Raw genomic sequence first — 25,989 nt, 5'->3', positions numbered from 1 at the left:
GCTGCACACATCCCAATGCAAGATTCCAGGGTTCCAGGTGCTTACCCTGGGTTTGCTTTCCTCAGAATAAGGCACAGCAGAGACTGTGGTGTATTTATGATATATGGTTTAGTTACACATATATACAACCTGAGCCTACAATGGATGGGTTCACAGCATTAAAACGCCAAAAGCGCCTTGCTTCTCCCACAGCCACAGCCTTTCCAACAGAAATCAGATATAGCTGTGTCTCCCAGCTGCCCAGCCTCCAGCTGACATAGCTCAAATCTTAACACTGGCTTTTGTCTTTCCAAGTACCAGACAATTGAGGGAGAGGGCCCACCCATTTGCTCTCTGGCACAGAGTCACTTCCTTTGTTACCTCAATGACCCATACTTAGGTCATTACTTCACCAGGAAGCTAGGCTGGCTATTCCAGGAACTGAATCTGTGCTGGATCATCAGCAGTAACATCTAGACCATGGGAGTGTTTCAGCCCTGTTCACGAGTTTGTTCAAAACCCAAAACAGCTTTATCTTGTATTCCTTTCTTTGAATTTGTGCCATTTAGGTTTTTAAACCTTTTTGTAAAAGCAGCACTAGAATTTTCACAGTTCAGTCTTCAACCCCTTATTATTGTGCTTTGCCTTCTTCATGTTTGGCTTTGTTTAATGCTTGCTATTTAGGTTTTCAAACCTTTTTTTGTAAATTCAATATTAGAAACTGTACTTTTGAGTCTTCAATCCTTTATTACTGCGCTTTGCTTTACCTAGGTCGACCTAGGATTATAATATGTCAGAATTTTTGGGGTTCTACCCTTGTTTGAATTTTGGTCATTTAAAGTTTATGATTTTTCTATTTCCTTCTGAGGAAATTGAATAGTTCAGTGAAACGAGGTTGTAGCCGGCATCCCGTTAAGGCTTTGTTCTATCTTAGGTTTTTCTAATTTTTTTCCTTAAGCTTTTTGATTTTTATTATTTAGTTGATTTCCACAAGATAATATTTCTAGTCGATTACTTCTCGTTTCAGGGATTTTCACGGTATTTCATTTGTTTTGTACAATTTCTCAGTTCCGTGACTGTCTTTTTTCTATTGGTTTCTTACACTAATGCAGCAGAACTGTGGCTGCATTTAGCTGAGTAGCCAAACTGTAATCTGCATTGCCTATTATTATTATTATTATTTTAGTAAAGGAACAAAATACATTCCTTTTAAGAATGACATCACTAGATGAGAATTGTTAGTAATATTTATTTATTTACTTATTTATATACTGCTTACATACCAGGAGATACACAAGTACAGAGGTCATTTGATGTCAATCTGTTTTAGTGTATCTATCTCAAATTTCCTGCAGTCCCCAGTTCTAGCCCTACTACAGTTCTCATTTAAGCATTAAATCCTCTTGTTTTTATTTTCAAAATGTGATGTACTTACAATTCATTGGCACAAAAGGACAGTAAACAATCAAAGGCAGCAAATATTGGTCAGAGAAGATGTTTCTAACAGTCTGATTCTATTATTTAGTTTCATAGGGTAAGTTCCACTTACAGTTTTTTCCCCGTGTTTAAGATGCTCCCATGTATAAGACAACCGCTATTTTTAGAACCCAAAATTAAAAAATCAATATTTTTAACACCAAACAGAACATCTTTGAGCTTTTTTTGCAGAGGTCACCCAAAGTTAGGGTTACAATATTTCAAGAGCCTGAGCCCAAATCTGAGCCCAGACTGCCTGCCCAAACCCGAACCCCTGTGCATTCACCATCCATGTATAAGACCCTAATTTTTTTAATAATATTTTTTAGCAAAAAACATCATCTTATACCCAGGAAAACATGGTAAATGTCTCTTGTCTAATGCTACACTAGAAGTGGGGAACCTTCTTGCACTTATGGACCAGACTTTCTCAGAGAGAAGTGACTGGGGTCGTGTATCAGTGATGGTGGGGTCAAAGCATAAACATTGAACTATCCATTCATTGATCTATTCACACATATACAATACATATACAAGCTTCACTTGCTAATACAATTGTGAAGGGGGCAGAATGCAGCCTTCAGTGAGGAGGAAGTAATGTGGCCTGTGGAGAGTGCCATAGGCTGGATTGACGGGCTAGATTTGGCCCATGAAGCAAATATTTACCATCTCTGTTGTATATCATAAGTGTGTGTCATAACACCAGTTGTGAGGCCAAAAATACACTTTCTTGGAAAATGCATAAAGAGATAACTTACAACACTTCTAGTGTGCTGGTATTTCCCCCTAGTCTCTGCATGGCACAGCCATACAAGGGCCATTTCATCCCACTCATAAGGCCAGACAAGTAGCATTTTGGCCCATGGGACCTGAGGCAGCTGGTACAAACAGCACCAGTTATGTCTAGTATAGCTATTTTGGGGCAGCGGATCATTGAGTCCGTCTGTTCTACTCTCCAAATAAATTGTGCTTCTCTTGTAACCACATTTTTCTTTACATCCCAAACCTTAACGCAATTCAGTTACAATCTTCAGCACATTTACTTTCCCAAATTGCATGAAAATCACTTTTAAGTAAACATTATTAGAATTGGAGTGGTATTTAGAAATATATGTCCTATTTATTTCTGCAGCACTCACCACCCTGACTTGGGTGCCACATTATTAAGGAGGATAACTGTTAACTGGCCTTCCCTCATACCTTTGGCAACTTCCTAATACAAGAAATCAACTGAAACTGAAAGTAACCTCTGGCATGAGCTTGATCATTTGTGCTATGGATACATGTTTCAAGAAAGTATAAGTAAATAATTCACTTATATATCAGCGAACATTTGAAAACCTCAGTTAAGGAAATGTGTAGCAGTCAGACTTTGGAACTCTCTCCCCAGAGAGATCAACTTTGCCCTATATAGACTTAAAACCTTTATGTTTAGAAAGCTCCTTGGCCTTTAAGGGCCTCTGTTGACCACCACACCTACATTGCTCTTTTTGAGGTGGCGCTTTTTAGTAGGGTTTTATTGATATTTCATTGCTGCTGTCTCGGTTTAAAATTCTTAATTCTTAATTTTAAACTGCCTTGAAAATCCCTTTGCAATATCTTGGATCTGAGCTATCGGTTCAGCTTTATATTAGGGCCAGTTTAGCCATCTAAACTGCAATCCATAAAACATAAAGGGTCCTGCTAGGTCAGACCAGAGCTCTATCAAGTCCAGCATTTACTTCCCACAGCAAGCAAGCAAGCAAGATGATGCTTCATGGTAGTCCACAAATGGGACATGAAGACAATAGCTTCTCCTCCTATTGCTGTCCAGCAACTGGGATTCTGAGACATAGAAGTGCCATATAACCACCATATAACCATTACAACCAATAGCAACTGGTGGACTTATCAATCATGAATACATAAATCTTCTTTTAATGCTAGATAAGAAGGCTGCAGACTCATGTGCTTCAAACTCAGGTATGCTGGGTTATGTGTTGTGGGATAGGATGAGAACTTAACAGCAGAAGGAATGAGTGGATGGGTGAGGGAAAATGAACCCTGACCTGCCACAACATATTTCTCCATAGCCCATCATCTTTGATGTTTTTCTCTCCAAGGGCTCACTTCCAGTCCTGAAGCCTGTGAGGGAGAAGGAGTTCAGGCAATGAACTACAAGGAGGTAAGCTATGGAAGGGATAAGGTTTTAGTGCACTCATTTTGCTCCTTAATTTGGACGCCACCTGTTCTTACAACTTGAGTATCAGAGATCCTAGATTCAGCAACTGTTATGTCTAGTTTGGCATTTCCGGTTGTGACAGGAATTCAGCTAAATGTAAGTGGCCTCTCTACTGAATGATCTCTGCTCCAGCCGTAACAATTTACCCCATGACTCGCTGCCATTATGAACATCTCCATATCAATTACTCCACAATCCTGGCAGCTACTAATGAGCACAATTAGATCTAATGTGGAGTTCACTCACCATAGGAAGAGTGGCCTAGTGCTTAATATCCAAAAAGTCAAAGTGCTGAACCAAGAAACACAAAAGAACCCCTCTGCACCACAAATCCAACTTAATGGCATAACATTTTAAAGTGTTGATCACTTTTCCTACCTGGGCAGTTATCTTTCCAGCATCGCCTGAGCTTTCTCCCAAATAAAATGCAGAGTGTTTGAGGACCGGGACATTTGCAGGGAAACCAAAATGCTTGTTTACAAAGCTACTGTATTACCAACTTTACTGTATGCTTGTGAAGCATGGATCACTTATAAACGCCATCTCCAACTCCTCAAATGATTCCATCAACAGTGTCTCCAAAAAGTTTAAATATCACTTGGGAAAACAGGCGAACTAATGCCAGTGTACTAGAAGAAGCAAAGATCACCACTAGTGAAGCAATGATTCTTCAACATCAACTTCATTGGGCTGGTCATGTTGTTTGGATACCTGATTATCATCTTTCAAAGCAACTACTCTATTCCCAGCTTAAGAATGGGAAGCAAAATGCCAGTGGACAACAAAAGAGGCTTAAAAAGGCTCTCAATAGAAATATTTTAAAATGCAATAAAAGCACAGATAATTGGGAAACACTGGCCTGCAAGTGCTCCAGTTTGAGAATAGCTTATACGAAAGCTATTCAAAGTCATTGACTTTGAAGAAGCACAAACTCAGGACAAAAGGGAGAAACAAGCTAAGAAGAAGGTACATTTGGCAAATCCTCACCGTGGTCAACTCCCACCCAAAAACTTATGTCCCCAATGTGGAAGGAGAAACCCAATCAGATGGGTGGGGTATAAATAATAAATTATTATTATAAATTATTATTATTATAAGGATGTGTGGACCCAGAACTGGCCTCCACAGTCACTTACGGACACACTGTTAAGATCATATTCATGGAAAACCATGTTACTTGGCAACAAATGATCACCAAAAAAGAGAAGGAAGGGTGTTTACAGCAACCTATCTATAGTTATTGTAACATGTGCTTCAGCCCTTAATTAGTAAAGCAGATGAGGTCAGTTTACTTTCTGGAAGACTCAGAAGTGCAACAACTGAATTTGCTAGACCCGAGCAAAAGAACTTTTCAAAACAACCTACTTGACTTTAAAGCTTTTAAAGGAGCTGAAATACCCATATACTTTATACATTACATTTTAATGTGTATCACCACCTATCACATATTTGACATGGATATATTGAGATATGTGCATTGTTCCAAGTATTTGTTGTGGACACAAATTGCAAGGATCAAGACTGGCCTGCATCTCTCAGCATTTTTCAAAGCAAACGCAAGTTTGTTGCTGTGTAAAATGAAGCTACTTCATTCACACAATTGTTCTGCCATTATTCATATATTTAAGGATTCATGTTTCTGAGAATGGTGGTTGAGAGACTAGCTATGAACTAGAAGTCCCAACTTAAAACTTTTCCATATCTTACTAGGTGGCCTTAAGCTTCTGTATATTTCTCTGTCTCTCACAACACACAGCATAGGGCTATAATAGTACTGTAGTATGGCATTTATGCAAGGATTACTGAAATGTATGCAAAGCACATAAAACGTTTTAAGTACAAAGTATTGTTACTATGTATATACCAGTAACTTGTTTTGAAACTTACGTCACATCATCCTTTAGGGCACATAAACTCATGATCAGACTCTGAAATCTGCAATACTTTGCATGACTGGCTTGTAGAAATATGTCTCACACAAAACAGATTTGGCATCTGGATACTTTTCCTTCCAGATTCAGTGCTTTACTGTGGCCTGCACAGACCTGCCCGTTAATAATTTCCGGAGTGCTATCTGCTCTCAAGGATTTCTGAGCAGCAAGACGGTATACTACTTGAGTTCATTAGAGCAATCACTGTCATATTCAAGCTAACATAATTTGGACAAAACATTCAAGATGCCATTAAGCCCTATAATGGGACAGCCTGTGGGACATACTAGATGGTGCTGCTGTTGGCAGTTTTTCTTTAAAACATTTGAAATAGCAAACTGACTGCCAAAAGTAGAGAGAGTTATTTTTACAGTTTTCTATGAGCATGCAGCATATTCTGTTTGTTATCAGATGTTAAGTTCCAGTTCTGTCCTGTACTTCAAAGGTGTCTCTGCCTCAACAACAAATATAAGAAGTGAAAAAAGCAGCCAAGTAGAGCTGCAGATTGCCTATGTCACTGGAAGGGGCTGTCACATTTTCAGTTGGATGGAGTAAAAAAAAAACCTGTGTTTTCATCACACCAAAATACCTATAACCCTGTCACTAAACCCAAAGGGTTGTATCCAAGTGAGTTTTATTCAGAAATCAGAATATCCATTTATTCAATAGGTCCACTCTGAATATGACTAATATTGGATACAATTCTAAGTATTTATATATATTATTGTGCCTTGGGATGAACTCCAAAATGCTCTTAGAAGGGAGTAAGCCCCAGTGAACACACTGGGACTTAACCTTTGAAAAATAAGCACATGGTTACACTGTGAGAGTGCATTAGAAACATTAAGTTGAAAAAGAATACTTATTTTAAGTTCAAAAGCTTTTATCTACTTACAATTAACATATTCCTTAAATTATTACCTCTTCCCCACAAGTGATATTGAAAAAATATACCCTTAGTTAGGGGAAAATCTTAGGTGGGCAACCCTGAGTCAGTTGAGAGGAGTTGGAGCAGTACCACTTTTGGAAGGTGGTTGCAACCACTGATGTTTAAAACCCAGAAATTTTTGTATTCTAAAACAAGCTATTCTTTAAATGAATATATTACAAATGTAGAAGTCTGGTTTTATTTTGTTTTTAAGTACTAGATGGGGCAAATCAATATTGTTGGTGGGATGGTTTATGTGTATGGACTGAGCCCAGCCAACCTATGGCCTGCAAACCTTGAAAATCTTGGTTTTCATGATTGCAGTTCACATGATTTATTGCTTAATCAAATGGCCGCTACAATAAGTAAAATAAGATTTAGTACATTGCTGATATGACTCAGCAATCATATCATGCATTTCAGTGTATCTGTAGAATCAAACCAGTCTCCCAGACAGTTTGTTTATAAAGGCACCTCTCAGTTTTTGTAAAGCTATGGTTAACTGAGCTAATGTAAGTAATAATGTTAACACAAATTTTCAAAAAGGACTTCTTTTTATAAGATTGTGACATTTGATAGCCCAGGTAACTGACAGGACAAAAATCTTCTCCAGGGTAATTTAACAAATAATGGTTAACAGAAAATATTTTCCATTTCTTTATAAGAATGTAAAAATTCCTTTGGTTCACCAGGCCTTTTAAGTTCAAACTATCTATGTACTGAGAGCAAAGGAGCTGGAGTAAAGCCTCTATGCAATTAACACACTGTTATCTCCTGAACACAGCTTTATAAATTGCATGGTTCTTTAATGTAAGGATAGGAAGGATACAATCTAGCAAGCATGTTTGTTTCGTTTGGTTTTTTATTTTATTCTCCCCCCCCCCCCCAATGTAGTAGAAATACCTGGCAAAATCTCAGAAGCCAGGAAGAAGGCTCTGGAAGACTGGCAAAGGACAAGAGCAGGATTTCAGGTTCTTCATCATCCTAATGACCATAAGAAGCAAAATAAATTATCTTTGTATTTCTAGTGTTGCATTTAGTGAAAACCTATCCACCCCCAAATTATTGGAACCTTGGCTTCCCCTGCAGTGCTTGAGACCCAGGTAGCCTCAGATTCTTCTCTTCACCTCCTAGGGCTAAAAGAACTCACCAGTTTCCCTGCTGATACCAATGGACTGATGGGTTATAACAATTTATAAATAGAATGTTAAAACAGTTAAACTGAATTACAGTCAAGAAAGTAGTATGGATCTTAAAATATATATCTCAGCTGCCAAAGGCCAGGGTAAAGCATACGATGAAAACTATATAACAAAGGTGCCAAGTGCACCTCTGTGCGGAGAAAATTCTAAAACTTAGGGGCTGCCATAGAGAACCTCCTCTCCCAGGCTGCCCCCAGATTTCTGAGGGTGGTGGAATTACTAAGAAAACCTCCACTTCCAATTCTAACACATGAGAAATTCTGCATTGAAGGAAACAATCTTTCAGATATTTGGGTCCTATTTTATTTAGGATTATAACATGATCCTCCGTGCACCAGTACCAGTTTAGTCATGCTGGCCACATGACCTGGAAAGCTGTCTGTGGATAAACGCCGGCTCCCTCAGCTGGAAAAGCAAGATGAGTGCCGCACTCCATAGTAACCTTTGATAGGACTTAACCATCCAGAGGTCCTTTAGCTTTTTATCTATAACACTAATTGGGCCCAGAAGCAAAGAGCAACTGGTATATCGTTTTTAAAAAAACAGGGATTATGCAAGTTTTAAATGGAAACTCAATAACCTGACTGCTGAATTGCAAGTTTTAAATGGAAACTCAATAACCTGACTGCTGAATTTTGGACCAGTTGAAGTTTCCAAGTCATCTTCAAGGGCAGCCCCATGTAAAGCATGTTATAATACTCCAGCCTGAAAGTTACAAGATAAATTACAGTGACCAGGAAACCTCTATCCAAAAGAGGGTGTAGCTGGCAAACCAGATGGAGCTGGAAAGAGGCACTCCACATCATCAAGGTCACTTGAACCTCCAATGGCAATGTTATACATCCATTCAATAAACAGATTCAAGCTTTGTACTTGAAGAAAACATCCAGAGAAATCAACTTCTTCATGATGCAACAGCATAAATAACTTGAATTCACTGTAACCGTATAGTTTTTAAAGAAATAAGAATAAATGGGGGGGGCATATACCACAATATACTGATGTACCCTGAATCATAAGAAAAAAGAGAAAGTGTAGAATAATGCCATATAAATGCCAACTAATGAAAACGACAACCTTCAAAGCAGCTCAAGCACAAGTCCTATAAATAGTGGTCAATTGTCAGCTTGTCAAAAGATGCAGCATGCCTCTGGATTTGAGTCACACCCAGTGAAGCAATAAGCTCTGCCAGAGCTAAAAATAATACACTATCTCAACTGATAAACTAGTCTGTAAGTGAGTGTACAACTGGAAAGGGTACACTACTCTGTTCAAGACTGTTCTGTTCCAGTTGAACAAAACAAAGCAGCGGCTTTATCAACATTGTTTCAGCAATGGAAGGAGTAGTTATACGGCATTGGGTGGAAACGCCAATACGTTATCAGGAGCATTTTGCTGATCAAGATTTGGATGCGTGCAAACTAAACCACTCTCTGTATGCCTTGCCAGGCCCAGCCTCAGCCACTCAGGCAAAGAATATACATACAGTCAAGAGTACTGCTGAAAAAGAGCAGAACCATACAGATGAAGAAAAGCCTAAATTTCAAGTCTTACTAGATGTTGTGCAGTTCCGTCCTGAAGATGTTATCATTCAAACCTTTGAAGGCTGGCTCCTGATCAAAGCTCAGCATGGACCCAGGATGGATGAACATGGCTTTATAGCCAGAAGCTTTACTAGACAATACAAATTGCCAGACAGAGTTGAAACAAAAGATCTGAATGCTCTTTTCTGTCATGATGGCATTTTGGTTATTGAAACTAAGACCCTGAGCAAGAAATGAATTATAGACTTTTTGTTACTGGTGAGACAATATTGTTCCTACTATAGCTTAAGCAATTATGTACTGTGGTGCTCTGCATGCAGAACTGCATTTACAATGAAGATAAAGACAAGCCTTTGCATATTTTACCCAGTTTGATTGTTTGATGTGAAAGACAGTATTTGCTCCCAACAGCTGCTGATGTACGGACATTCATAACAAGGCTATCTGACAGAACAGCATGAAGGCTTGAAAAGATGTACAAGATGGATGCAAAAGAATGTGTAAAGGGAAGGTTTTACTAAAGAAGAGCAGAAACAGGAAGCTGCATTTGGAATCTGAAGGCACTTGTATTCAAGAGGCAAAAGATTTAAGCCTAGAGCATACTTTTTATTGAAATAGGATTTTCATGCTGGAAACTGCTGCATTATTAGCACCGTGGCCATGATCTGAAGAAGTAATTTGTGTATAAGTAAACCAACCAGACAGGTGGACCTCTCTTTAAAGTTTGCCCTATAGCAACTATAACAACTCCTACTCCTGAAGAGGTAAATCAATTTCTAAACCGAACATTAACTTCTCAGTCCCAGATATATTAATATACTGTATTGAACAATTGATCTTCAAAGTGTTTTTTTCTCCAGCAAAGATTTGTTATATATGCTCTTCTAAATACTTCAACATTCTGCTTTTGGGAGAACAGCAGCTGTGTAAGTAAGTCTGCTCCTTTCAAGTGTAGTTAAAATAAGTATGACTGCTGAGCTATGAATAGTAAAGGAATTCAAAGGAGAAAGAGCCAAGCTAAATACAGGCTCTCGTTATGGGCACCTGTCATTTGGAAACATTAAAAGATAAAATATTGTTGCAATTTATCTAGATGCTTTTTAATTTCATTACATTACCTGGACTAAGACTGTTGATGCAAAAGAATGCCAAATCAGCTCTTGCCATCAGCTACATGCACTGTTGGAGGACTTAATTGGGGGGATGGGAAGGAGAAAGGAGTGCCTAAACCAGCCCCCAAGACTACATCCCCATATCTATGAGGTGATCAGTATTGTCACTGATTTGGAAGCATGCTTGGAATGAACCACAGTAGCAAACTGATTGCTGCCTTGAAATTCTATTCTGTCTCCACCTCAGCAGCCTTTTACACTCCCAGCAGGATGATGCATATATAAACACCTCTTTCTTCGTGTATCATTAGCTCGATCAGGTTAATTTTAAGTTTAAGATCTGCAAATTACTCAAAATTTATGAAGAGGCAAACATGCATCTGCAACCATACAAAATGGGGAAAGCAACTGAGTAACTTAAGAGTAACAACAACAAGAAACAGTAGAGAATACTATAGTGCTTCCAAGCAGGGGCTTAATCTGCAAACAGGTTGTGGGAGAGATCACAAATGGGCTGTTGGGAGCAAACTTTTAAAAAAACTTTTTTGATCTTCTCCAGAAAGGAAAAATCTGAATTAAATCAGGGTGGGCATTTTTGATTCCTCTTTGTTTCTCTTTATATATTTCCATAAGTCATTACATTTTGGGGGGGACCAATATTAAATGATAATCTCAAAACATTTTATGAAATATCTGCAACTGGATTTCCAAGGGTTGATATATTACAGCAGGAATGTCCAACCAGTAGATCACGATTTACCGGTAGATCCCCGGCTGATCATGGTAGATCGTGGGATCCTTATCGTGTACAAAAAGTTACGGGGGGGTAGCTAAAAAAAACCCTGTGCAATCCACGTCAAAATGCAAATAGATAAATAGGCACCCTCCTTTCAGATGTGAAGGAAATAAGCAGCTATCCTATCTTTAAAAGACATCTGAAGGTAGCCCTGTTCAGGGAAGTTTTTAATATTTAATGATGTACTGTTTTTAACATTTGATTGGGAGCCGCCCAGAGTGGCTGGGGAAACTCAGGCATATGGGCGGGGTATAAATAATAAATTATTATTATTACTATTACCGCTCCGGCGGGAAGGTAAACGGCATTTTCATGCGCTGCTCTGGTTCGCCAGAAGCGGCTTAGTCATGCTGGCCACATGACCCGGAAGTTGAACGCTGGCTCCCTCGGCCAATAAAGCGAGATGAGCGCCGCAACCCCAGAGTCATCCACGACTGGACCTAATGGTCAGGGGTCCCTTTACCTTTTTTAATCCTCTCCCCAAAAAAGCAATGGGTAGATCACTGCCAGTTTTTTAAAATACTGGGAGTAGATCACAGTCTCTTGAGAGTTGGATGTCCCTGTATTACAGTATAAGTCTACATGTGACACTTTCTAATCTGATGAGACACAGTTATGAGAGGTCTGTAAAAAGCACCACTATTGCTCATAAGCAGCACTGTGACATTTTATGAGTTCCATATCACTGCATGACATACATAGTTTAAGGCACAGTCTGACACAGTGATAGTCCTTTGAAAGTATGTGTTTGCTTTCTTCAAGTGCCTGGGCTGATGGATGCCATTGTATAAATTGCAAAGCAGATGTCATCAAGCCATATTAAACTTCCTAAGCAGCTTATATTTATAAGCAATCACAAAAACTGTTCCTGACAGTATATTGTTTCTGCATGTTATACTAAGCAATTTGAAAATATTTTCTTTTAAAGTTCTTAAGGCCAATGAACAATAATGCTCCCCATTCCAAAAGTATTGTCCTTCAAACCTTATGAACAGCAAGATTAGATAGTCAAAACCACCCAGTGAACAAAATGTTTACAAGGCATTTCTATTTTTAGTTCAGCATGAAGTAGATCACATGAGGTTTCCCTTCAAATTAAAAGACATACATTGTGTACCTAACCTTATTAAAGTTTCACATTTTATTCACAACTGTTGAGAGCCTTGCCTCCTATCATCTGTTACCCCCCAAGGGAAGGCCTTTTTTGGCTTGGAGAAAGTGGGGGCAGAGTGGCAAAGAGAACCTGACACCAAAATCGCAGACACATTGGTAGAATAAAAACCTAAAGGTGGATTACTTAGAAAAAGTTGTTTTTCGTTTTGTTTCTCCATCTTCCACTAACTTAAGTAGACATCTATTCATAGAAATCAAACAAAATTATTTGCACACAAGACTTAAGTATTTCAATCAATGAGTTTAGCACTTTGAACTGAAAGATACTTCACAACAGATTTTTTAGTAAATCAAGCCTTTTCACAGTTCTGATTCTTGGAACTGAAGCTAGTGTTATCTGCAAAATTCACATATTAATCTGATTAGCATGGAAAAGGAAGTGACTTTAAATGTATTTCATCAGTCATTTTGGCTTGTAGTTCTTAGATAATGAAAGTAAATCAGCTGACATATTTCACAGCTATACAATCATTATTTTAAAAAAGAAGCTTTAAACAGTACCTTGTTCACATTTAAGAAAGTTCAGCTGCTCTCAGTTCCCCAGAGAAATTGATTGATGCAACTTAAATCTTAGAATGTGGTAAGAAGAATTTGCTTAATAGCAACAGTACAAATGAAGCAATTTAGAAACAGAGGTAGCAAAAATTTTAATACGTACAATGTGTTACCTCCCTTATAGTACCATTCCTTTCTGACATGTGCTACTATGTTCTCCCACTGTATTTTATCAGGAAAAAATATTAAAGGAATACTAGAACTGATGTACCAACAGAGGTTTGTTTGTAACAAAACTATAGATTAGTGGTGGACTTTCCCCCCACACAAACACACACAATTACTGTTAGCTTTAATGTAATCACATATAACACTTCATTGTGTGCAGAAATGCACTTAATAACATATTGTTGTGAGTTGGGGGGCAGATTCCCCTAGAAGTCCTGGGTACCAGATTCCTCCCCCCTTAATTTCTAGACTAAGTAAATGTATAAGATTACTAAATACTTGAAGTCTTCACCCAGATGTGAGACAATTTAGCAGTGTAAAAATTCAGACTGAATCAGTTTCCTGGCCTGGAATTGCCTGGGGAGAAAAACCATCATGTAGTACAAGGAAGGTAATGGGGAATTGACACAAACAGTTACCCTGTGTTGGGCAGCAGAGGAGTGTGAGCCCCTCCTCCCATGAGGGGATGATGAGCAGAGACAAAGGGCATGTTTAGGATTTCAGTGTTTGATTATGTAACCTGGGAGGGAGAGTTCCATGTGGGCAGTGGGTGGTGATGTAGGCTGTAGGAAAACTGGCCTTTAAAAAAAGAGTTTTTGGAAAGGGGGGCAGACAGAACTCCATGTGGGGCTGGCTGGGAGAGGCTGTACACACAGACTGGGGAGTATGGCAGTCTTCTGCTCTGGGCCCAAGCTTGCTGAAGCTATGAGGGCAAAAACAAGATAGATGTACTCCATCCTTCAACTCAGGTGTCAATACGTGTAAATGAACCATATTTCTTCACCAGTCTGACCCATCTCTGCTTCTTGGCCTTCCTCCTTCCTTGCCTTAGTTTCTGCCTCTGATTCTAGACTTCTCTCTGCCACAGACTCTCCCAGGTCTATAAGCGCTGTTACCTCTTCACTTTCTGACACCTCCTCTACCCAGTCTTCTACTGCTTCTCCCTATGATCACTCATCATTGTTTCACCACCATTGTCCTGGGAGAGACACGGTGGCTTGGGCATACGCAGGCTCCACACAGCCCAAATGGTCTGCCCGCTGCCTCCCCCCCCCCAGCTGTAGGGCGGCTGAGTGGGAGGAGGCAGGCAGAGTCTGGAGGCCCCGTGGTGCACCCTGCCCCTATGGGTAGTTCATGCTGCCCCAGGCACCCAAGCGGCTTCCTCCGCCACTGCCAAGCTCTGAGCCTTCTTTGCTTCTTGGTTCCCCAGCTGGTTTCTCCCATCATTCCACTGCATCTAACCAGTCCATGACAAAGTTCTTTTTCGCTTAGATTTCTAAACTAGAAAGTTAACTGTATTACTACTTTCAGTGCTTTTTTTTCTTGCTTTTTTTAAAAGAAAAAGAGATGCTGGAACTCACCATGAGCGTCTCTCTTGTTCTCTTATAATGGCAATGGCACCCACCTGAGAGGTGCCAGAATTGAGTTCCAGCTGAAAATAAGCCCTGACTACTTTCATATTCAGTCAAATAAATTACCCTCTTTCTTACATCACATTAGAATCTGTATTTCATCTGGATAACCGGACAACTCACCTTTTCTGTCTTAGAAGAACTGTACGATGAGAAATGCTGATGTACTTCCACTTTTTTAAACCCTTCTCATATCAAAACCACACATGGTATCAACTCTCAACAGAAATTACTTTTCCAAGTTCAAAATATCTGCAGAACTCTGGTTTCCAGGGAAATGTTCTGTTGTTACTCTTTCAAAATTCTAAAGCATGATGCTCTGATGGCATTTCCTGCTTGGCAGGGGGTTGGACTCGATGGCCCTTGTGGTCTCTTCCATCTCTATGATTCTATGATTCTATATGGTTAGAGCAAAGCAAATCACCTTTCATAAAATACAGTGAAAACTATACTTTGAATTATTATTTATAATGAACTCAGGAATGATCTCTGTGTGTGTCAGCACTAAAGTCTGCAAAATAGTATTTTGCTTTTCACTGGTAAACTGCCTTTTCATATTACAGTACTCAAGGTGGCTTATAATCCATAGAAATGAAGTAAAAATGTATTTTATTGAATAGTTTCATAACTTCATTTCTGACACCTCAAAGATGAGTCTGGCTCACAAGGGTTTTCAGGGCCAAATAGCACCTGATGCAAATTGCATCTTTCCCTCCTCCCATTGCTTTGGGGCAATGATTTTCAAAGGGACCACAACAAGGAGGAAAGTGTTGAGCCTCTCCCTGTAATCCTGAGCCCGACTGCCCCTACCCTGCCCAGCAGCTGCTGTTTGCATTTTTTTAAAAGTTCAAGAAACTTAGAGATGCATTTCCACTGGCATCAATGGGAGCTTCTTTATCCCTCAACATCCATTTGACCACCCAAGATACTACATTGCCCATGAAGAAACCCTGTTTGAAAGTAGTAATATTAGGATAGGTAGAGTTGAAATGTTTGTTTACTTTCATACACCCAGTGCCAGCGCCCTTGTGGGTCCCCAGCTGGGGGTGCCCACAGCTGCTGGCAGCAGCACTGATTTCAGGCAAGAGCTCATGAGATCCCATCAGGATCTGCCAGCATCATCACCACTTCATGCCACCACTGCACAACCTAGGTAAGGAATGCTTCAGCAGTGGGGGAGCAGGGCCTCATGTGGCGAAATGGGAACATGCCGTCCCTGCATACATCCATTCCCTTTTGCCTTCTTAACCCTTTTAATAAAATCTCTTAAAATTGGCTGTTGGAGTTGTTTGCAACAATCTCAAAGCGATACTTCCTCACATGCCTAGACTATTAGACTTCATGTTACATGTGTGTATCAGTGGGATGTCACCATGGAAAGCAAGGTGCCCTGCTTCTGCAGGGACAGACAGGAGTGGGCTGGATGATCCCTCATCCCCATAATTAAAATCAGTCACTCACAGCCTTGAGAATTGTCCTTGCCTCAATAATAGAGGAAGGAGGACTGATGGCAGCAAATGTGTTTTGAGAGATTGGTGCTACTCCTCTTCCCTGGCATCCAAGTTGGTGTTCATCACTACATCTTGTAAGAGGGAATTTCATAGTTTAAATATGTGCTGTGTGAAGAAATGCTTGCTTTTGTCTGAATCTTCCAACATTCAAATTTATTGGATGTCCCCTGTTCTAGTATTATTAGAGGGAGAAAAGTCTATTGATCTACTTTCTCCACACCATCAGTAATTTTATAAACCTCTATCAAGTTCCATTTTAGTCACCATTTTTCTAAGCTCAAGACCTCCAAATATTGTAACCTTTTTTTACGGGGAAATTGTTCCCATCACATGATCATTTTGGCTGACCTTTTCAAGACTTGCAATATCCTTTATGAGGTGTGGTGGCTAGACATGTGAAGGCTCAGGGAAAGAAATTGAAAAATTGGGGGAACTTTCCCAGTCTTTCTGTTCTTTTTTTCTGCTCCTTCGCATCTCCAGTTGCAACCAGAATTGAATACAGTATTCAAAGTATGGTTGCACCACAGATCTGTATAATGGCATTATAATTATGGCAGCTTTATTTTCAATCCATTTCTTGATTATCCCTAACATAGAATTTACCATTTTTATAGCTGCGACACTCTGCATTGACATTTTCCTCTGGCTATCCACTACAACTGCAAGATCAAGTGCCAGCAGAAGCAAAAAGAAATAGCAGTAGTGTGGAGGAGCATGTGAGGTTTTGAGTTCCCTGCCTCTATATCCAATACATGCAGTATCACCAGGATAGAGCCATTTCTTTACACAAAGAATAAATTTCACAAGAACTGAAAGTTAAAAGTTACAAGGATAGCTATAGCTATTTCTCAAAATCAAGACATTTATGTTCAGCTCCAGCTCCAAAATCCAAGTTCTATTCAAATGTATAGAAGATAAAAAATTACTGGTGATCAAATATATTTCAGCATTCATTTTCACTGATTGCTAAAAGACCACGTATTATGGTACAGTATATATTTTTTCTGCTTTTAGCCTGGTAGCTTGATTTTCTAAAACGTTTGGTGCCCCCTAGTGGCATTACATACATTAGTTTCTAAAGTTCTGTATGAAATACTAATACAATTAGAGCTAAATAAAATAATTTAAAATAAAGAAAGCCTATTCATAACATACTGAAAGTATACTTTGTTTCTCCTGGAACTTTAAATCATGCTCTTTTTAAGTAGCACTACTTCCTTTGAATTCATCTAGTCCAGGGATGAGCTGTTTTACACTTGTTTGATGCCAAATCCCACAGAGAACACAGCAAGGATGGGGGTGAGCAGCAAGGCTAAGCACCCAAACCACAGATAGCTCAGAGTAAGCAATTCATTCCAACAAGAGTTGGAAGTAGCCTGAGGCCTTTGTATCCAGACTACTTCCTCCAGACTCCACCACCCTGTAGAGAACTCCAGAGCCTTAAGGGCCAATCCTCTTGCATGAAAACGGGCACTCTCCCTGTGTATCAGAGCCTTTCTCCTGGTGCACTCCCTAAACTGCTGGACTGGTGATATATGGTGGGAGATGTCTGGCTTTTCAGGGGAAGGTGCCTGTGCAGGGCTGGGCTCTAGCCCTATAGGTCCCAGTGATCTGGGAGGTTTTTCTGGGGGCTGCTTTCCAACAGCCTCAGATGCAATGGTCTCATTATCTTCAGCAGTCAGCTCTGGCTCTGACCTTGATACGGTTCCCCATCTGGTGCCCCTGCAGCCCGCAATTGTATGTCCAGATCACTAATAAGAGTCAGGCAGGAACTCCAGCTCCAGCTCCGTAAAAATGGACACTGGTGAGTAATTAAGGCAGTTGCGCAAGAGTCACGGTTTCCCCAACTGATCTAGTCCAACACACACACATACAACCCATCTATCACAGTAGCCTATCACAGAATATTAACCAACAACAACATATTACCCTATCACAAAACTGAAATATTTTTGATGAAATATTTGATTCCATTAATTCAGAGGTATAGCAGATTGGTAGTAGCTATCCTGTGACTTGGGAGCCACACACAACTTTTGGGTTGTTCATTTCTCTTCCAGTTCCAAGCAGGTAAATAAAGTGATGTTTCAAGCCAACAATTTATCCTTGTTTTTCCTACACTCCCAGCAACATGCTAGATGTGAAGTGGAGAAAACAGGGGGAAAGGTAACAGTAGTAGCAGAGACTGTAGCACACAAGTGTAGCTAGTGGCTACAAACCAAGCACCATCCTGTAAGAGAAAGAATGAATCATACTGTCTTGGCTCAGGAGCGTTATTATTACTGTATTTTTGCTGTCAAGGAGGGGAAGAGATGTTTATTGGATTTTCTGCTTCAGATTCCCAAATAACTAGCCTGGCTTGGATGCTCTGTTCCTTGAGTTGGTGGGAAGCGGGGGTGGGGTACCATTTGCTACTTTGCTTCAGGCAGTAAAATGTATTTAGCCAGTCCTGCGGAAGAGGATCTTTAACTCTTTGCCCCTGCCATGGTCCTGTGTAGCAACAGCGGGAGTTTTCCTCTCATTATAAACAGGTTTCTTTTGGTGGGAGGGGAGCTCCAATTTTTTATTAAGGCACAAACAATGAGTTAAACGTCCCCTTCCTTATAGTCCCATGCTGGTTTATCACCAGCTGCTGCCCCCAAGTTATTTATTATCTATGCAAGAACTAAAAATGTGAATAACATAAAGTTTAGTTCCACCCTGAGCAATGAACATACAATCTGAATTTACCCTGAGTCTGGCTACCACAACTAAATGTCTATTTCATCTGCTCACAAAGGCCTTGACACCTCGTTGGGAACATCCATTAAAAACATTTCTTTTGTGTTCTGTATAAAAGAAATAGGTTTAAATATCTCACTGCAAATCGCAAATTGATTCAATATTTTATGGTATCATCTTGTTAACAGTCCTGCTATTTTGGAAGCTCAGGGGTGAATGGCAGAACACTACCACCCAGACAGAAGAGGGAGTTATCAGCAGACTTGCTGGAACCCATGATTTGCAGAAATGCACAAAACTTTAGGGGAGAGGGAAAACAAAAAAACATCCCAGTCTGGAATGAGCATGTTCAATGGAATGGGGGGGGGGGCAGAAAAACAACCGGGAAGGGAAATGGAGTGGAACAGCCTAGAAAAAAGCATGGTTAACTGAACAGAAGTACTCCACAGTGCAACTTTTTGTTGCAGGTCCCACTTGTACCTTTTTTGTTGTTGTTGCACTGACCTTTGCCTTCCCTCACCTATTGAACCTACCTTTTATCACCTCTTACTCATTACATGGTGTTTTAAAGTGAACTCTGCAGAGGATGGACAATGTCCTTTGCTCCGCAAATCACCTAGCAATATGTTAAGTATTTATCAGAACTACATTCCACTGATTTCAATGCCATAGTTCTAAGTATGAAGGCTTAGAGTTGCAGCTTAAAGATTTTTATTTCAAACAGAAGGAATATATTGTGTTGATTTTAACACTTTGAACTTTATGTGTGGTGTGGTGTACTGTACTGGAGACCTTCCTTAGAAACACTTTGTATGTATTCCATAATTTTAAAGCTCTCCCTGCACCAAATATCTTGCTGAGACTCACACAACTTTCAGAGCACTGCTGAATACAGAACAAAATTCCCAAAATTAACAAGTGCTGCCCTGTTCAGCCTGCTACTTGCTTATATGTTTCCAGGCAGCCTATTAATTATTCTTCCCCTGGAGCAAAAAACTCATGAGAGTGCTCTGACAACAACAGCAAATACCCACGATAAGGTCATATAAAACCAGTCAAGTTTATATCACTGGTGTTACTGAGGTTTTCCGATATAAAATATATATATATAAATAAAATAGGTTGCTTTTTAACATATCAATGAAGCCTATTTATATTATGGACAGAGTGCAAACTCAAAGCCCATTTTCAGTATCCTTCCAACCCAATCCTTCCAATCCACAAAGTTATTTCTGCAGCTTTACCCTCTAACATTTTTCTAAGGTGGTCAATATTTACATTGGTGGGGAAAAAACCAGAGTATAACTATGTATCTACACGCAGCCAGGTCTATTGCATACAGAGTTCTATTCTGAAACTGTTATGTTGTACCATTACACAGTACAACACAGAATTAATGAGGTAGGGTGGCATACAACGTCCCCTCCATTTCATCCTCACAACAATCTTCTGTGGTGGATTAGGATGAGAGGTGGTAGCTAGCTCATGTAACTCAACATGATTTGTGGCTGATAGGGGATTTGAACCTAGTCTAAACCCGTTACTAACCCCTTTACTGCACTGACTCTAAGTGCGTACATCCAGCCTAAATCAGGAGAGTTGCCACCACATTGGCACCCTTGGAACCGTACAAGTGCACAAAATCAGAAAGCACTCTCCCACCGCAGAGTCTTAGACTTGATAGTAAAACCAAGCGGTTGCTTCTGCCTTACTGCCAGTAACCATCCTCAAATACAGACATATTCTCCTGTGCTCCACAACCAATTAAAATTTCTATAATTTCTACTACTGTTTTTCGTTATGTATACATTCTGTCCCCTTTTTTATCCTGGTTATGCATACATTCTGATCCCCACCTTTTAGTCAAGGACTGAAGTTGGACATACTGCATTGCCATATGGAAACAGTGACCAATGTTATACTTACTACAAAAATGGAAGAGTATATTAGACCAGAGTTTTGAGGATGAACAAAATAAAAATTCCAAAATACAATACAAATTAAATGTCTTATATTAATAACAGTGTCAAAATTATTTTTGCATAACAAAAAGAAATTGTAAACAAATACAAAAATCTCTATATAAGAAATATGTAACTGTGCGGTATAAGATAATCAACAGATAAAGTACAGCGAGACTAACTGGAAGTCATTTTTAATTTCTTGTTTTACAAGTTTTACAATCGTTCACATCACTGGGAGTACAAAGGATGTTAGTTATAAGAATTGTGTTGTTTCATATATTGCTACTGTCTGTTTGTCAATTTATAGTTTGTTTATTTGATTGTATGTTGGTTTGTTTGCTTTCCTGGCATAAATGTATCTATTTTAAAGCAATAAAGATATACACATTTCAACATTCAAAAAAACAAAAAATAAATACAGTCATACCTCGGGTTACAGATGCTTCAGGTTGTGTTTCTTGGTTGTAGACTGCCGAAACCTAGAAGTACCTGAACAGGTTACTTCCGGGTTTTGGCGGTTGCACATGCACAGAAGTGCCGAGTCGCAACCCGCGCGTGTGAAAACGCACCGCTGCGGGTTGCGGACGCTGCTGGTTGCGAACGTGCATCCCGCACAGATCACGTTCGCAACCCGAGCGTCCACTGTACAAAAATCTTAACCTGCGGGCTTTATTCAGACAAAGTATCTATAAAATGAAATTAAAGAATGCAATCCAGTAGATTTACTAAAATAGAATGAATCAAGACATCCTTTAGAACACCTGAACACCACAAGCCACCTGAACACCACAAGCCACAAGCCACCACAAGCCAACTGAACTTTTTCTAGTTCCTTTTTCTTTTCTTTTTTGTAATTAGAGGTAACAGTACAGTCCAGAGTGTAGTTTGAAAGCAGCTGGCACTTATAAGATGTCCTGACCTCCTGTGGAGGAAGAACAGAGTGATACAAACCAAATAAATACATATAGGTGGCATATTGTATGCCACCAAGGTCAGTGTCATGATGGCATGCTCCCAACTATGCTTCAGATTTAATGGAACAGCACTAAACTAGAGATGCAGAAAGTTCTCATATTCAAACCCCACATCCCTAGTTTAAAAACATTAAAGTTCTGTATGTATTGCTTTTCTCATCATTGTAATGTTGCAGTGTTCAGTAAAAAAGTATCTCTTGATAGCAGCATTCCATGCAACTAATAATGGCGCATGAATCCTAATCCTTGCTGAGTCAGACAAGCCCAATAATCAGCTACTGAAACTGTCAGTTAAAGGCAACATAGTGTTATACAATGCAAAACACCAGCAATTCACATTCCCAAGCCTTGAAAATTCAAGGACTGAAGCGGGGAACAATTTACTGCCATATGGAAATTTTAATGAACCCGAGCATCATATAATACAGTATAATGCAGTATAATACAGACCCCACAATTTTCCTATAAAGCAATTCCCCCACCCCTGAAAAAAATGTGCCGTGCAATAATAACTAAAGAAAAATAATGAAACATATATAAATAGCCTTCCAACTTAGAAGTGTCCTAACTTCTGTGATGAGAGTAAATAATTAAAAGCTTTTGCTATTAAAACTACAGGCAGCGACAATTTTGCATGAGTTTCGTTACTGACAGCCCCACCCCCACCCCACATTTTTTCATTAAATTTTTTCACATTCCATTCAATTTACTCATATAATCATAATCATCTACTTCCCTCCCCCCACCCTTTCTATGGCTCTTTCTATGACCCATTACAAGTGCATATTCTGGTTATTCCATATGTTTTATTCTCCTTCCTCTTCATTATATCTTTATATACTTTAAACCGCTGAATTTACTCCAGCCCTGCTGACATTTTAATCTGTTTAACATGATTCTTCAGCTATTCTGCAAACATTTTCTACCCATCCAGCCCTCTTCCTGGTCTAAAAAAACCCGCACATTGGCGGTCAAACATCAATTTTATGTGCACAAAATGGTTGCTGCCTGTACTTTGGAAGAGCCTCAGTAAGTAACAGAAAACAAATCCTACCTGGAAGTGGGAGTTCATGGTTTGCCTGGAGAGTGGGGGAAAGTGCATGAGAAATCCTGGTTATGTCCTATGTTGGCCTATGGGAAGCACATGCTTGCAAGACAACGAAGGAAATTCCTCCTATTCAGTCATTTGTAGGATGCAGAAAGGAGGCTCAGTGTGGCTTTATGCTTGCCCATGTACAAGCCTAGATGTGGAAAAATAAGGTTTTTTCTATTACGTTGGTTTATGTGATTGGAATTTTCCCCAGATCCCACTCCTAGTCTTGATGGTCTGAATTTCTATCTTCTTTGTCACAATTTCTGATTTTTTTGTATTCAATTTATATCATAACTGGTGATTTAGCTTTAGGCAGGGACTAGACAGAACAAGCAGTCAGGATGCACAACAACTCCCTGAGTACTTGAAGGTTAGGCAGCCTCAGAGCCTTTAGACTACAAAAACGTTCTGCAGCTACCACTATACACATATATTGTAAACAATTAAGAACTGCATACAATGGTACCTTGGGTTAAGTACTTAATTCGTTCCGGAGGTCCATTCTTAACCTGAAACTGTTCTTAACCTGAAGCACCACTTTAGCTAATGGGGACTCCTGCTGCTGCCGCGCCTCTGGAGCACGATTTCTGTTCTCATCCTGAAGCAAAGTTCTTAACCCGAGGTACTATTTCTGGGTTAGCGGAGTCTGTAACCTGAAGCATATGTAACCTGAAGCCTATGTAACCCGAGGTACCACTGTACTCATGTTTGGGCTAAAGGTGGGTCCCAATTCTGGGCAGATCCATTGTGTCCCCATGCTGTTTAGCAGCTATATGAAACCACTAAGAAGTCACCTAGGAAATTTGGAGTAAAGTGTCATCTACACTTGGTTCCACACCTGGCCATCACACCTTGGGTTGCACTTAGTGTCTTGAGCCTAAGGTTGTGTTGGTCTGCTACCTACCTGTAACTTGAACTAAGGTTGTGATCAGTAATTTAGGGATGGTGGCAAATAGAGTGAAACTTAAATGGGTAAGAGATGTGTTTATGATTGGGGAATCACCTGATCTAGGAGTAGGTTACAGCCTGTTTGGGTTCATAGATTGAAGGTAGCCTTGGCGCTAATGCTGTCTGTGAATATTCAACTGACAGGGGCATCGTGTCTTTTCCCAGTTTAGGTCTGTGATGATAGCTGAAACTTTTCTTGGTTAACAATGATATGCGCATTTTCACTCACATTCTAATAACATCCAATTCAGACTATTTCAATGTGCTCTGTGGGGGACTGCCTTTGAAAAGCATTCACAAGCTAAACTAGTTCTGAATGCAGCACCAAGAATATTAACAGAAGCTTACTACTTCAAGCATACCACGACTGCGTTGTGTCAGTTTCATTGGCTCCTAGTGGGTTTTCCAGCCCAATCCAAGTGCTGGTTTTGATCTTTACAGCTCTAAAGGAGCTGCAGTCTCCTAATGGGCTGTCTCGTCCCACATCTATCTTTTCATCTTGAGCATATTTCCCCCATCATCTGAAGTGTAGCCAGTAGCCATGAAAGTCAGGGCATTTTTTGTAGCAGAATGCCCCACTACTCACAGTGGTGGCTGGTGCCTTTTGGGTAAGGAGGATGGAAAGCACAGAGACCAGTGGAAGGTGGGGCCAGATGCCATGAAAGGCACAGCCAACTAATTCTAGTTTTGTCTCTGTCTATCCTTCTCACTAGGGGACGCGGGTGGCGCTGTGGGTTAAACCACAGAGCCTAGGACTTGCCGATCAGAAGGTTGGCGGTTCGAATCCCCGCGACGGGGTAAGCTCCCGTTGCTCGGTCTGTGCTCCTGCCAACCTAGCAGTTTGAAAGCACGTCAAAGTGCAAGTAGATAAATAGGTACCGCTCCAGCGGGAAGGTAAACGGCGTTTTCGTGTGCTGCTCTGCTTCGCCAGAAGCGGCTTAGTCATGCTGGCCACATGACCCAGAAGCTGGCTCCCTCGACCAATAAAGCGAGATGAGCGCCGCAACCCCAGAGTTGGCCACGAATGGACCTAATGGTCAGGGGTCCCTTTACCTTTACCTATCCTTCTCACTACTGAGTTCCAGAAAGGCAACCTGAGACAAGGAGAAGCAAACTATCAGACAGGGTGACCCAGGAAGATGGTTATAAGTAAGAAGGCAGCTGGGGGGGGGACTGAGGTTATAGGACCAACCTAATAGATTATCCTCCCTCAGTAAAGGTTTTGCTGTTTTGGAGATTAAAATTGTTTGTTTTTAAACATAATTTTAAAAATTGTAGCTTAATAACACGTATAACATACCATAACTCCAGTAACTAGTTAAATAAATCATTTCTGTCCTAATTTTTTGTAAAGCAACGTGAAACTGTAAGCATATTGATTTAAATAGCTATTTGAATGTAACGCTGCAAATATTAATAATAATAATAGTTGCACACCAATCCTGCGAGTGTTTACTGTCGAGGGAATGCTACTGTGCTCAGTGGGACTGCGCAACTCTGAATTTCAGCCAAATAACCCAATCCTAAATTTACCCGTAAGTAAATTGAACTATGTTGTGGAGGATTGGGGGGGGGGGGGTACGTGTGTGCCATTCCCTAGTCAGGGTCGCAGCTCACGTTGGTGAGGTGTTGTTTTTGTTCTTCTACCCGCCTAATTTGGGTCTCTCGGCACTTTTCCTGAAGTAAATATCTCCTCACTTTCCCGCCTTCTTCCCTCTCTCGCGCGCGCTCTCTTTCCCTCAAGCTTTTCGAATGCAGCGGCTTCTCCCAAGGCAAACGCCAGAGGGCAGGCGGGGGCCACGGGAAGCACAACCCCCAAACGGCAGCCCGCCCCCTCCCTCTTCGCCCCCGGCCCAATCGATGGGGGCGGCAGCTCTGCGCTCGGCTCCCCAGCCCTTGCCTCTCGGCTCTGGATTAGCAAAACTGGCGACGTGGGACAATCCCCCGGGCCCGGCCCCTTCTACACACACACACACACACACACACACACAAAAAAAAACACGCGGGCGCGCGCACTCCTCTCCCTCCCTCCCTCCCTCCCTCTGCCTTTCTCGCGCACACCCCTCCGCCCAGCCAGCCGACTCGGACGAGGTGAAGCGGGGACTCCAGCTGCTGGCGATACCAGTGACGGGGCTGCCTCGTCCCTCCTTCAGTCGCTGAGGGAGGGCAGCAGCCGACACGGCCGGCGAAAGAAAGGGAGGCGCTCCCGCCGCGTCCCAGAGAGAGAGAGAGAGAGAGAGAGGCAGAGGAGAACTCGCAGGGGCGAATCGTGAGGAGAATA

At 40.6% G+C, this 25,989-nt stretch overlaps 1 protein-coding gene across 1 annotated transcript in view; it reads right to left on the bottom strand.

Annotated features, from left to right (window-relative positions):
* ARL15 (ARF like GTPase 15) overlaps positions 1–25,429 on the bottom strand; it is a 191,956-nt gene extending 166,527 nt beyond the window's left edge. The window contains exons 1-2 of the mRNA XM_079995139.1: positions 25,326–25,429; positions 22,722–22,908 (exon numbers count right to left, since the gene is read on the bottom strand). Coding sequence (XP_079851265.1) covers positions 22,722–22,769 — 48 coding nt within the window. The 5' untranslated portion in view covers positions 22,770–22,908; positions 25,326–25,429. The remainder of the gene's footprint in view (positions 1–22,721; positions 22,909–25,325) is intronic.
* Between the last annotated feature and the right edge of the window lie 560 nt (positions 25,430–25,989).

This window comes from Podarcis cretensis (genome assembly GCF_951804945.1).
Source record: "Podarcis cretensis genome assembly, chromosome: 11".
Taxonomy (NCBI): domain Eukaryota; kingdom Metazoa; phylum Chordata; class Lepidosauria; order Squamata; family Lacertidae; genus Podarcis; species Podarcis cretensis.
The sequence above is the reverse complement of the archived record's forward strand: the minus strand, read 5'-3'. Positions and strand labels throughout refer to the sequence as shown.